Here is a 14584-nt window from a genome sequence, read left to right as displayed (position 1 = left end):
TTCATTGTTCCAAGTACCTCTTTTCATGAAAGATGTTTTTCACTTAGCATATGTCTTCATCATTATTCCATGTAACATATACCAGAGTTTCTATTCTTTTTGTTTGTTTGTTTGTTTGTGTGTGGTGTAACATGTACATGCATTCATGTATGCATATGTACATACAGTAATATGTGTACGTGTAACCTTGTGTGTGTACATGTGGATGACAGCTGTCAATACTGGATATCTTCTTCAATTGCTCTCTATCTGAATTTTTGAGACAGGTTCTCTCATTGAATGAACTTGGAGTTAGGGAGCCACCTGTTCTCACCCCCTCCCCCAGCCCTGGGATTACAGGTTCATACTGCATCACCCAACTTTTTACATGGATGCTGGGGATCAATTGTGATCCTCATGTTTGCATGGCAGACACTTAACCAACTGAGCAATTTCCCCAGCCCTTCTGTTCTTCCTAATGGTTGATACAAAAAGACTTGCTTCTGCCACTTTCCAGGTTCCTCCTATATGGTGTATAATATCCCCTGTCCTAGTTTTCTTTCTAATGCTGTGACAAACACTGACCAAACACAGCTTGGGGCTGAAGTGTTTATTTAACTTACACAACCCAATCACAGTCCACCTGAAGGGAAATCAGGGCAGGAACTCAAGTCAGAAACTTGGGTCCAGGAAGCAAAGCAGAGGCATGGAGCAATCCTCATTACTGGCTTGTTGTTATGAATTGCTCAGTTTTCTTATACAATCCAGACCATCTGCCCAAAGGTAGCATTTCCCACAGTGAGCTGGGCCCTCCCCCATCACACATTAATCAAGAAAATGCCCCGCAGACTTGCTTACAGGCTAATTTGATGGGAGAATTTTTTCCGTTGAGGTTCCCTATTCCCTAGCTTGTGTCAAGTTGACAAAAAACTAACCAGCACACTCTCAAATTCCCTGCATTACTGTGTTCAGTTTAATTTTTTTTGTAATGAAATGTTTACATTCAATATATACATTGGGCTTGTGGAAAATGTACAGAAATGAAAGGTTTAGTTGTATCTCACTATCCACAAGATATTGTTTCCAGGATGCCTGTGGATTCTCAAGAACCTTATATGAAAGCTCACAGTATTTGCATATAACCTTGGTACCTTCCTATATATTTTAAATACTTCTGATGTCTAAAGCAATGCCTACACATCATTTTATTCATGGATTCAACACATGGTACTTCATGCCCAGCAAATTAAAGTGTTTCTTTTGGAACTTTCTGAGGTTTTATTCCTAATATTTTTTAAATTTCATTTTTAATTGAAAATAGTTATTTTTGTACCATATATTTTAATTATGGCTTTCCCTCTCTCATCTTCACCCAGATCCCTTCCATCTCCCCACCCTTCCAACTCCACACACATTTTCTCTCTCTAAAGAAAACAAAAAGGCAAGTAAAAAACAAACAAGAATAAAATAAAATGAACAAGCTAACAAAAAAAAAAAAAAAAGGAAAATAGAAACAAAGGAAGATCACAAGAAATGCTTACACACACACACCATAAAAACAATCAGAAGCCATAATATACAAGGAAAAGACTTAAAAAAAAAAAAAGCCAAACAAAGCAATATGAGACAAAAAAATAAATAAATCTCCAAAAATACTTTTGAGTTTGCTTTGTGTTGGCCATCTATCTACTGCTGGGCATGGGGCCTGCCCTTAAGTGTGGTTTGTGTACCCAATGAGACTCCCTTGGAGAAACTAAATTTTCCTTTGCAAGCAGTTGTTAATTGGATATAGATCATTAGCTGGTGTGTGTGTGTGTGTGTGTGTGTGTGTGTGTGTAAGCTCCTGTCTGATTCCCCATCTCAGCACTGGGACCCTGTCTGGTTTGGACCTGTGCAAGCCTGAACATGCTGCCACAGTGTCTGTGAGTTCATACATGTGTCTATCCTGTTGTTTAGGGAAGACACTGTTTCTTTGGTATCATTCCTTCCCTCTGGCTCTGACAATATTTTTTGCTCCTTCTTGTATACAGTTCCCTAAGCCCTGAGGGGAAGGATTTGATGAATACCTCCCTTTTAGAATTGAGTGTTCCAAGTTCTCTCACTCTCTTCACACTGTCCAATTGTGGGTGTATGCATTCCTGTATGCAGGAGGAAGCTTCTCTGATGATGACTGAGCAAGGCAGTGATCTATGAATATAGCAGAATATCATTAGGAGTCGTTTTATTGGTACATTCATGTAGCAGAGCAGTAGTATTTGGTTTTCTTGTAGGTCCGTGGTCTATTTAGTTTCAGATTCTTGGCCACCTAAACAGTGTCAAATTGTTAGTTCCAACCTCAAATCAAACCTCAAACACAGAGGGTCAACTGTATTCATGTGCTCAACTGAAGAAGCCAAATAAGGAGAAACACAGGTACTGAAGACTGCACAGTTCATTGAAACAGAGTCTAATTTTATTTTCCTTCAGGAGGGGAGAGAGAAAATATATGCCATGTTTTTGAATGTGCTTTCTTTAATGAACCAAATTTCAGAAAATATTAGAAGATATCCTTGCCCTTTTGCAGGCAGAAGCCACAGATATCACCAGTCCTACGTACTGGCATGAAGAGAAGTGTCACAGTTCATTCACACATTCATACATTTGACAAATGCTTGTATCTCAGTGTACCTTTACCAACTCTGAGGATATCTGACCAGTCACAGTCTATTTCCTCTTGGAATGGTTTTTTTTTTTTTTTTTTTTTTTTTTTTTTTTTTTATGGCAAAGAGACAGATATGCCTGGTCTTTGCACCATTTCATGATAACTACATATACAGATAAGAGTAGACGATGCAATCAGCTTTGGAGAGGATCAATAATGCCTGTTGCTAAGCAACACAATAGCAACTATAAGTATATCCTAGCGGTTGGAGAGGCAAGGATTCATGGTGCATTGCATTTTTTTGTTAAAGGAATGAGGACTGATAACATTCATCAATGGGAAAGAGCACAGGCTACTTGAGACAGTGCAAATGGTTTATTATTTCAAGGTGCAGCCTGGGGCTATTCAACTAGGATACACCCTCCTGCCCCAGATAGGGAAGAGGTAACATATGCCTTGCTTTAGTTCCCTAATGTTCCTTGGTGGCCATAAGTATTTGCATGTGTGCATGTGTAATGGCTACATGCACCCTTCTGGGATGCAGGTGTGTAGCCCTCAGTATGTGTAAAGAATTGTAGGCCCCTCAATCTGGATACCCACTCCTGAGAATAAGGCTTATTTGGCAGTCTGACCAAGGAAGCTGACTGTCGTCCTTCCATGGACTTGGGTACCATGCTAAAGCTTCTCTCTTTCTATTTTCTTCATAATAGTTTGCTTCTTCAATAAAGCCAACTTAATAACATCAGCAAAGGGCAATGCCTGCAAGGCACGTACGTTGGGAAAAGGGCTGATGGGGTAGGGACAGCAGGGGAGGAGGTCACACAGGCTCTGTGACTAGCAGGAAGGCCGCAGGCTCTCAAGATAGAGGCTTGCTCTGGCTCCTGCCCCCTTCTGCTACACAAATGTGATTAGGACTCTGCAGAGCACACTGAAATCAGGTTAGTGTCACTGAACGATGCTGAGCTGGGGTAATCAGAGCCTGGAGCAGAGCAGGTGCTAGCTTTAATATGGCTTCTGAGAATTAGGACAAGCTGATTTGTAGCTCGGTGGCACGTGGACAAGTCATTAGGACACTGTCCATGCCACCCCCGATGCCTCGCCATCTTTGGTCTTACTGCCTGCTCACAACTCCTCTGCAGCTAGAAAGGACTGGGGCCCGTGGCAAGCACTCAGAACCACTGTCTTCCAAAGATGTGGCTAGTGGTATCACCATTGATCTATCCCTGGCCATATGCTCTTGGACAGTTACCTACTCTGGCATCTTCTCTAATTATGAAGCAGGGATTGTGAGCCTATCTAAGGTCATTGTGATGACCTACCCAGGAAGCACTCAGAGCAACCAGACTACACCAGCAAAGCACTAAGCACAGTCACTCATTTTTATTTCCCATCAGGGCTCCTTCCAGAACAAGGCAGAATGCTATTGTTTGTGCACAGTATCTCAAGCTCATTACAAATAAATCAATACTTGTGTGCAAATCTAAGAACGAACGTTTATGTTGCCCAAAAGCTCATCTCAGGCGATAAGCAGTAATCACATTTGGCAGAAATCATTCTCTATACTCTTTGTACATCCAGTAATAGATAAAGGCAGATTTTAACAAGCAAATCTTTAACATGTATGAATTCAACGGCAGAAATTATTGTTCTTAAGCCAATTAGTGTTTAGATGAGAACATTAGATGAAGCTGAAGCAATTGCTGCATTGCAGATAGGTCATTTCTAAGAGACACAAATGGCTAACGCAGTATTAATGTCGAGTCAATCTGTTTTTACTGAAACTGCATGGCTTTACCATGAATAACCCAGACAAAGCACTTAAGAGTGCTATGATGAACTAACCCAGTAAGCCAGGTACCTAAAGCAAAGTATCTTAACATTCAGTTAAATATCAGGATGAAGTTACAGACACCAAAGGAAAACCACATGTGACCCTGAGACCTACTGCATGCATGACTCATCGTGTACAAACGAGGCAAATGGGGAGAATGTTGACTGCATGAAGTGAGGACAGTGCGCTGAGATGTAGAGGAGTGTGAGGCTCCCGGAAAGCCTGGGAACAGGAAGCCTGGAAGCCCACTGGTACCTTTCACACTGGGCAAGTCCTGTGTCCATGTTACCTTGTGAGTGAGAAAGAAGGGGCCCAGCAAGCAACCCAGCAATGCAATACAACTGAGCTTCATACCTAGGGTGCTTTCTCTCTCTCTCATTTGAGTTTGGTTCTTTTGAGACAGGGTCTTCTTTCTTTTCTTTCTTTCTTTTTTTTTTCTTTTAAATACATTTATTTAGTGTGTATGTGGAGGCTGGAGGATACCTTATAGGAATCAGTTCTCTCTTTCTACCACATGGGTCCTGGAATCAAACCTAGGTCATTAGGCTTAGTGGCAAATGGCCTTGACTGTAACTTCCTATGAGCACTAAGAGAATGGCCTCGTGCTCTGACATCTGACTGGTCCTAAAGCTTCTGCATGTGTACCCTATGGTGTACTCCACAGAATGACATGGTCCTCTTCCGAGGAACTGTTAATAGGACAATAAACTATCTTCAGTGGAGGACTTCATGACCTTCTGGGTCACCATACATACATAATCACAAAGCCTGTATTTAAATGCTTGCCTCTGCTGAGCCTGAGGACAGCCCTATGAGGAGCTGACCTTTATGGATATAGATGGTTGCTAGAGAGAAGCTGCCAACTTGGTGCAGAAGAAACTCTGGTCTCTGGTAAAGGCACAACCTGTGAGAAAGAGTGCCAAGTACCTCCACCAACCCAGGCCCCAGTGAGCAGCAGGGCCCAGGAAGCCAGGTGAGTGACCCACAGATGACAGGTTACCTGGCAAGTGAGTATGATCTTGCTGTAAGGTGGGTTTGGCTTTCAGAACAAATATAAGTGGTCATCTGTGTATCAGCCAGAAAGGCCTTGCCAGATAACCATGTCTAAATTTCTGACCTGTCCTAGTTAACACTTGGACCCTGTGGTGTAGTCAATATTATTGGATCAGGGGACTTGATGCAAGGGTGCAAACTTTGCTCAAACAGCATTGTGTGCCTTACTTCCCGGGAGACTTGAACAATCATGAACACTTGACATTTGACATGCAATGGACACAAGTGTACATGAAATTTCATGTTTCCATCAAGCCAGAGGAAGTTCACTATCCCAACAGCATGACCTCTGTGAATCATATTGGCCCTTGGCTTTCATAAACAAGACTTTTTCTTATCATTTGGAGAGGGTCAGTTCAGCAAACACATTTTAGGGTCCATTCCATGTCTAGTAAAGTACAAATTCCCACCAACATAAAGACTTGGTTTCAAGAATATTGTGGAGCTGGAGGAAGAGATAGTCACATGAATGAGCAACACAGGTTACAGTGTCACTAGGCACAGAGAGGATAGATTCTACAGAGGATTCTAGGTCATTGTTCCCATTTCAGGATCCACAGTACCCCAAGTTTTCTCAGAACACCTTTAGTATCATTGACAGCAGCAGCAGAACTTTCTCATGGACCTTTTGAAGGTTGAAGCAAATCTTTGGGAGCAATGGCATTCTGGATAAGAAAAGTCACAGAGTAAGGACATTGTACACACACACACACACACACACACACACACACACACACACACACACCCCACACACACACCTAGGTGAAGATGTCTAAATTCTTTATTCTATGGGAGACCTTATCTCTAACAGATACAGCTGAAGTAGAATATAAGAATTCATGTGACTAAATTCCTTCATTTCTATCCAATGCACCATTCCTTGAAAATCTTTTGTAGGTTAAATGTAAGTGATAATCCATGAAAGCCAGTACTTCCTAGCCTCACAGCTCAGAGTTCAGGTATATATGTGTGTGTGTGTGTGTGTGTGTGTGTGTGTGTGTGTGTGTGTGTATATATATATATATATATATATATATATATATATAGTGTGTGTGTGTGTATTATATGCCCTTATGTGTATGGTCATATGCATGACCATGCATGTGTATGTGGAGGTCACAGAAAGACATTGACGTCTGTATTGTGATCCCCACCATATATTTTTTAAATTATAAACCAGGCAATGATGATGCACACCTTTAATCCCAGCACTCAGTTGGTAGAGGCAGGCAGATCTCTGTGAGTTCAGGGCCAGCCTGGTCTACAGAGTGAGTTCCAGTACTGCCAGGGATATACAGAGAAACCCTGTCTCAAAAGAACAACATATATATATATATATATATATATATATATATATATATATATATATATATATTGTGTGTGTATATATATATATATATGTGTGTGTGTGTGTGTGTATGGTGTGCACCATGTGTGACCTAGTGCCAATAGAGATCAGAAGAGGACAATAGATCCCTTGAAACTGGAGTATGGACAATTGTGAGCAGCCATGTAGATTCTGGGAACCAAACCTGGTTCTTCTATAAGAGCAGCAAGTGCTCTTAATTGCTGAGCCATCTCTCCAGCCCTGGTATTATTCTATTAAGCAGGGTCTCTCATTGAACCTGAAGCCCACTGTTTTGGCTAAGCTAACTGACCAGTAAGTCCCCGGCATCTACCAGTGTCTGTCCCCCAATGCTGGAGTTACAGACATATGAGGACATGCCTAGGTTTTTTTATGGGAGCTAGGGGCTTGAACTCAGGTCCTTTTGCTTTCCCAAAAAATATTCCTACCCACAGAGCCATCTCTCCAACCCACAGCTGAGACTTGTTCATAGGTTTGTTCTCTTTGTCTATTTTAACCAAAAGATTAAACACATATTCATGGTTTTGTGTCTCCATGAAAATAGTCATTAGCATTGTGCCTGGGCTATCCACTAGCAATGGCTGTGAAAGAAGGGCTGGGTTACAGCAATGGCAACATGAACGATAAAATGGTCCTTTTTTACTTCCTAGGTGGTTGTTACACTGGGAACCACATCTTGCTGCTCTTTTGACAATCTCCTAGAAGTGGGCCCCATCTGTGAGTATCCGATTTATTTTTCTTTTTGAAAAGCATTCTTAACATGGAAGGGGGGAGATTTAGCCAACCTTTCACTCTTAGCTGTGCTCCTCATTAATTCTAATCATCTTGATTTGCATGCCTTGTCTTATATTTACAATAATGTAACCCCATGGACTTAAATTCCATAAACTCGGAGTTTGAGCTAATCACACAATCGCTGAGATTAACAATACCAACATACTATTTGGAAGAGAGAAAATGTCCAAGTACTTCATGGGAATATAATGTTTAGGATATGGTGACTATGTGAAGGAAACTAAGCTCCTCACCATTTGGAGCAATTACCCCAACACGAAGGTCCTTTATATGCCATGAGTTGACTGAATCTAATCTTTTGTCATGCCCGTTTGGCTTTTCTGTTTTGGTTTGGTTTTGGGTTTTTTGAGACAGGGTTTCTCTGTGTAGCCTTGGCTGCCCTAGAACCTGCTCTGTAAATCAGGCTGACCTAGACGGCAGAGATCCACCTGCCTCTACCTCTGAAGTGCTGGGATTAAAGGCATGTGCTACCTCTGCCTATCACATTTTAATTTTTTTAAAGAAAGTAAATTATTATAAACCAGAAGGTGTTGGTGCACACCTTTAATCCAGCAAAAAGAAGGCAGAGGCAAATGGATCTCTGAGTTTGAGGCCAGCCTGGTCTACAGAGTGATTTCCACAATAGCCAAGAATACATAGAGAAACACTGACTTGAAAAGCCAAAAAAAAAAAAAAAAAAACAACCAAAGAAAGAAAAGAAATTGTTGTGATATGCAGTAACATTTTCATTTTCAGTGAGGATAAACACCAGTTGGAATGGCATATGCTATATCTTGGGTGTATACAAGCATACTCTATGATGCTTTCCCAATGACCACCTTGTGAAATGACACATTTCTCAGACTGCCATCATTAAGCAGCATGGGGTGGTTAGTATTGATTTAGCAAATCAATACTTTCAAGATAAACTTCTACAGAGAATGCTCCATTTCAGGCCTCGTGCTCTCCTCCTTCCTCCCTCAATCAGGACATTTTGTCTTTCTCGTTGAGTCTAGAATTCTGTGATAGTTACAAAATGAACAAAAGCCTGTGTTTGTAAAGTTTCACCTTTGATGCGAACACTGGGAACTCAGCAGGCCTTGGAAATGTTTCTAAGGCATCAAGTATATATCAGCCCATGACACTCACCCTTTTCTGTCCCTCAGCGATGTGAAGGCTCGGGTGGAGTTGTCCCTAGCAAGCTCTCTGACCTCAGTCCTTTGACTTGTGCCAGACATCACGCCACCTGCTTGGCATTTGGCTTCATTGTCAGTCCGTGTGGGCCAAGCACGTTTCCCACCTCTCCTAACCCCTGATTTGCTTGTGGTCTCTTCTCAGGAATGGGTTCTTCTCCCCTGGGTCATTATTGCCTGGCTAGCAGGAGACAGGGGTGGAGGTGGTGCTGCAGGCTTCTCCCTGGTGGGGTGGGGGGTGGAGGGGTGGCCATGACCTTAAGCAGCAGAGAAGCTTATAGCTTACAGCTGCATGTCTTAAATTCTGATCTTCATTTTCCCCTATCTAAAAATTGGAAAGAAAAACGGCTCTCATAATGGCAAAACAGTATTTCCTTCACAGTGGAGCTCAGGGGAGTTCATGCAGACAATGGGCTGTAGGAAAGGCATGTACTACGTGTAGTACACGCTTGTACTGCCAGGACCGTGAGGCTAATCACCAACCATGAGAAGTGGGGTGGACACAGCCTTGCCATTCACTCAGGATTTGGCTCCACCTGTTATGAGCTATGGCACAGCTGTAATTATTACTGGCTAAAGACAGCCACACACAGCAGGCTGAGAACACACTGAACTAGCTGGCCATCCCCAGCTATGGCTGTACTGTGGGCCTCGTTAGCTACAGACCTTCACAAGCTCAGCCAAGCAAGTCGAAGTCCTCTGACTCAGATGTCAGGCCAAGGACTGAATGTCCTGGCCAACAGCCGGCTGATGTCATTCCCCAGGGCTATCGGATTTAAAGCACTGAAGTCTTCTGCCAGTAGAGCCTACACGGCTGCTATCCCTGAACTCAATCTGGCTCCCCACAGGAGCAGGAAGATGACAGCCAGCAGGTGGCCCCTGCCATTAATGCTCACAGTGCTGGATGATTACAGCTCATGCTGCCCTGCTGTCTGTCCTGCAGCTCCCTCTGTCAGGCAGTTCTGGTGCTGTGGGCAGAACTTGATAGGTGCTTTGCTGTGTGGCCTCAATCCCAGAGATTGCTTTTGGGACAATGTTAGGGGTGGTGACAGGCCAACACCAAAGTTTTTCATGCATGGTCAGTGTTCATTCTTGAGGGCAATAGTACTAACCAGTGGTAGTGTCTTGTAGTTAAAACCTTTGCCACCAATGACTTTTATTTAGCCATCATCAATTAGCATGCTTCACCAGCAAGCACTATGCTCTGAGCTGGCCTTATCCTATTGATTAAAATGACATAGTCATAACAGCACAGAGTTCTTCACTCACCATCTCTTGGAAGATGACTTTCTTCCAGTTTCTGCTTCAGGAAACTTGAGCTCTTATTAGTCCCTTTGAAAATGGTGCACCAACTGGGTGGTGGTGGCCCACGCCTTTAACCCCAGTACTCGGGAGGCAGAGACAGGAGGATCTCTGAGAGTTTGAGGCTAGCTAGCCTATTGAACAAGTCCCAGAACAGGCTCCAAAGCTACAGAGAAACCCTGTCTCAAACAAACAAACAAAACAAAACAAAAAACAAAACAAAAACAAAAAAACAAAAAACCAAAAAAAAAAAAAAAACGAAAAGAAAGAAAAGGATAACGGTGCATCAGATGCATCAGAGAGGATAGTGATGTTAGGCTAGATTGATTGCCATAAGAGGTGTCAATTAAGAAGAGATAGGTTATAGCAGAAGATATGGGAGGAGCAACAGAGGGGTGAGAGAAAAAGAGACACCTAAATACCCTTCCAGACCCTACCTTTGGTTTTTCAAGACAGGGTTTCTCTGTGGCTTTGGAGATTGTCTTGTAGACCAGGCTGGTCTTGAACTCTGCCTCCTGAGTGCTGGAGTGTTTCTTACTGTAGGCCCATGGAGACTTTCCATCTTGTTTTGTCTTACTCCTTCGTTTAGCATCCTGAACAATGAACAATGGTGTCTATGTCTATAGAACTCTATTAGAAGACCTCAGCTAAAAAAGCACATACTGTAGATAGAAGTCTATGTTGGACCCAAGCAGCACTCATGGAAAACATGGAATCATCTTGTTTTAGTTCATTTGGCATGCTCCACAAAACACCACAGACCCCAGGGACTTAAAAATAGCAGGAATTCATTATTTACATTTTCTAGTGTGTGAAAATGCAGGATCAAGTCACTGGCAGATTTAATGCCTGGAGAGAACTTATACCCTGGTTACTGGTGGGACATTCTATGTGTGCTCAAGTGGTAGAAGACACAAGCAGTCTCTCTGGCGTCTCCTTTACAAGGGTGTTAGTTGAATTCCACCATGATAATCTGGTTACTTCCCAAAGGTAATATTCTCAGCTTGGTTTAACGGACATTCAAATTACAGCATGCTTGTTCTACAAAGGAGTATAGAGTTCTTCTGGCCTCACAGCTAATCTGAGTGATAGCTGTGCTGGCCATCCATCATGATCCTGCTGTTCCCTGGGGAGAGTCTTGTGTTATCCTAAGGCTTTGTCTCTTGCTTCATCCAACTGAGGTCATGTGAGCAGCTGCTCAGACTGACACTTTCACCTTTGCTTGCAATGACCCGAGTTTCTCCTTGTACCTTGGTTTTTTAATATGGTGGTATCCACAAGCTTATAATTCATCTGACCTTGATTTCCTAAGAGTCTTAGTTTGAAGAATAAACTGAACCAAAGTTTTGCAATGTCTTTTACATCTTTTATCAGCAGAGTTCATAATGACTCATTTTTCTTCTCAGCACAGACATTAATGGCCATTATGCATGAAAACCCGTGGTGGATCCTTTATTCTGTATAAATACAAGGACACCAGTATCTTGGCTTATGCAGGGATGGTTGCCTGCTATCTTCTCTGTGGCCTCAACCTTTAGGTCTTAATGACCTTGTGACTATACTTGGTGGCTGGGCTATTTATTTCTTTTGGTGTATGAGTTTTCCTAGATAGATACAAAGTATTACTCATCTCAGACAGGAAACCAGTGGAAGACCAAATTAACAATTCCACAAAAGTCCAACTTGGTAACCATTGACTTGAATTGTGGTTACTTACAGGAGTTTGGGTGAGGGGTTACTCACAGAAACATGGATGACTAAAGGGCAGCTACATCACTGAAAAGCCCACACCAGCCTGGGTGATAATCTCACAGATGCTACACCCTGGAGCTCCCTGCAGAATTTGCAGGCAGCACTGCTGGCCAGTCTCCTTTCCCTAGTAACCATTATTTCTATATAATTGGGGTGGGGGTGTCTTTTAAACCTTATCAGTTTTAAGAACTTCCTGAGACCTGTGAGATTTGTTTACTTCCTGAGTCTTAAGAGGTCTTTCTCTGAGATGGAATGTTTCAATTTGTATGAAATTGCTACACAACAATGGACATTAATTTCTTTCTTTCCTTCCTTCCTTCCTTCCTTCCTTCCTTCCTTCCTTCCTTCCTTTCTTTTTTCTGTGTGACTATCCAGGAACTTGCTTTGTAGATCAGGCTGGCCTTGAACTCAAAGATCTGCCTGTCTTTGCCTCCCAAGTGCTGGAATTAAAGGTGCTCAGCACTATGCCCAGACCTGAAAATGAATGTTTTTTTTTTCACTGACTTCTAAGTGATAGGATATGCAAAGTAGGAGTATTATCTAGTGTATACTCAAAGTTAAATATATCACCCTTACCTTCATTTGCCTATAAGAGAATGAAGTTTAGGCTGGGTGGATATGGGCAGACATCTGTAGAGCAGTGAGCTAAAATACATACATATTGATGAAGTATGCTTACAGAGAAGGCTCCCTCATTCCCAAACAAAGTAAGGTGAGAGCTCTATCTTTAAGGCTGTTATGTGTGGTTGGAGTGAAAGTGAATGTCAGTTTGATGGGATCTAGAATCACTAGGAGACAAGCCTCCAGGCACACCTGGACCTTTATTTAGATTAGGTTAGCCTCTGGCAAGACCTTTGGAGGATTATCTGGATTAGATTAATTGAGGTGGAAATATCCACCTTAAAAGTGGTAACTCAATTCACTGGGCTAGGGACCTGTATTGCATAAAAAGTAGAAATCTAACTGAGGACAAGTATTCGTCATTTTCTGCTGCTTGATCACCTTGAACTGTGAGCCACGCAAGCCCATTCTCCCTTACGTTCCTTCTGTTATGGTATTTTATCATAGCAAGGAAAAGTGACCGATTCAGTTTGGAAACTTCAGTCATTTATGGCAAGAGCCAAGGGTAGTTTAAAATAGCGTAAGATAAATGACCTAACTTTGTGGTGGGCATGAAGGAGGCAGATCAATGTCAGTGGATATATTGGCAGGGTTCTCTAGAGGGAGAGAACCAATAGAATGTGTACATGTACATCCTGTACACACATGTGTACATCTATAGGTTATAAAAATGGGACATGTTAGATTGTCTATAGCAGCTCCCTCCATGTAGAGAGAGATACAAGGAACTTGGTCACTGCTCAGCTGCCCAGGAAGTAGATACTTCAGCAGTTCCAATCCAGAGCTGAAAGCCTGGAGATACTGGAAAGATAGGGTGAGGAAGCTGGAGTGTAATGTCAGCCCAAAACAGCACCAGCAACAAATGCAGTTAACACGACTAGGAGACAGCATTTGGGGCAAGAAGGCAAGGTGACAGTGTTGTTCCTCTTTATATGTGACCTATGCATTGGAAGGTACCATCCCCTTTCAGTGGCTCTTCCCATCCTGAGCTAACACTCCCTAGAAATGTCCTCACAGACATGTCAGGAGCTTTGTCTTCCCTGGTGATTCCAAATCTGGTCAAATTGATAACTAAGACCATGAGAGTAGGGATTGTGTGTCCAACTTTCCATAAAGGATGTTTCTTAAAGGAGGACCTGAGAGGGAGCTAGCAAATACAATAAGGGGTGCCATGTGCTAGACTCAGCACTGTACTGAGTGGTTGCTTCTGCTTCTCTTTCTTTCCTTCTTTTTTTCTTTCTTTCTTTCTTCTTTAGATCCACAAATGCTATTGATATGCTATATGTAAGAGATATGCTAGACTCTAGATAGGCATTTCTTGCATGAGGCGAGGCTGTGTTCAGGTGTGATCTCACCATTTGCTTCTGACCATTAGGCAACCTGGAGGGAGTGTGGCTGCACATTGACGCCGCATATGCAGGCAGTGCCTTTATCTGTCCTGAGTTCAGGTATCTTCTGAATGGTGTGGAGGTGAGTATGCTTTAGGCTGTTCAATACGGTCTTTGGTTTTGACTTTTTGCACTGTGAACCAAGCCCAGGCGCCTCCTGTGTACCCGGCAAGTACTCTGCCACTGAATAACATGGCTACTCCAAGATCATTAAAAAAGAAAACCAAAGACAAACCCAGTGTATTATCAGTAAATTCTCCTTTTGTAAGAATTGGACACCCCAACTCTTACTGCAAACTACTTTCCAGCCAATTGTGATGATTATTAGATGTTACATCTCCTCAGGGAGCTGGAGAAATGAATCAGTGATTATGAGTACATACTGTTCTTGCAGAGGACCTGAGTTTGATTTCCAACATCTACTCCCATAACTGCAACTCTTGGAGATTTGATGGCTCTAGCCTGTGCACACCTGCATTCACATGTATTTATCCCATGCCCCCCCATACATAATTTTTAAAAATGAAAACTAATTTAATAAAAGAAATACACTTCCTCAGGACAGGGGCTGAGGACATCCAGTCATGCAGCCTGTCTTTTGAAGTGTTCCTGAGGCTGACAGCTATTTCCCAGTTGCTACAAATCTGGGCAGAGCTGTGTTTCATGGGTTAGACTTACAAAGCT

The 14584-nt window shown here is 42.4% G+C and overlaps 2 protein-coding genes across 3 annotated transcripts in view; one reads left to right on the top strand and one right to left on the bottom strand.

Annotated features, from left to right (window-relative positions):
- Ikzf1 (IKAROS family zinc finger 1) overlaps positions 1–14584 on the bottom strand; it is a 183473-nt gene that overhangs the window by 13927 nt on the left and 154962 nt on the right. The gene's annotated exons all lie outside the window — the stretch shown is intronic.
- The window catches only part of Ddc (dopa decarboxylase), an 83375-nt gene that overhangs the window by 44955 nt on the left and 23836 nt on the right, over positions 1–14584 (top strand). For both annotated transcript variants that reach the window (XM_051200694.1, XM_051200693.1), the window contains exons 7-8: positions 7521–7587; positions 13888–13982. In XM_051200694.1, the coding sequence (XP_051056651.1) occupies positions 7521–7587; positions 13888–13982 (162 nt within the window). The remainder of the gene's footprint in view (positions 1–7520; positions 7588–13887; positions 13983–14584) is intronic.

This window comes from Phodopus roborovskii, unplaced genomic scaffold (genome assembly GCF_943737965.1).
Source record: "Phodopus roborovskii unplaced genomic scaffold, PHOROB, whole genome shotgun sequence".
In the NCBI taxonomy this organism is placed as follows: domain Eukaryota; kingdom Metazoa; phylum Chordata; class Mammalia; order Rodentia; family Cricetidae; genus Phodopus; species Phodopus roborovskii.
Note: the sequence above shows the minus strand (reverse complement) of the source record. Positions and strands in the feature narration are given on the sequence as shown.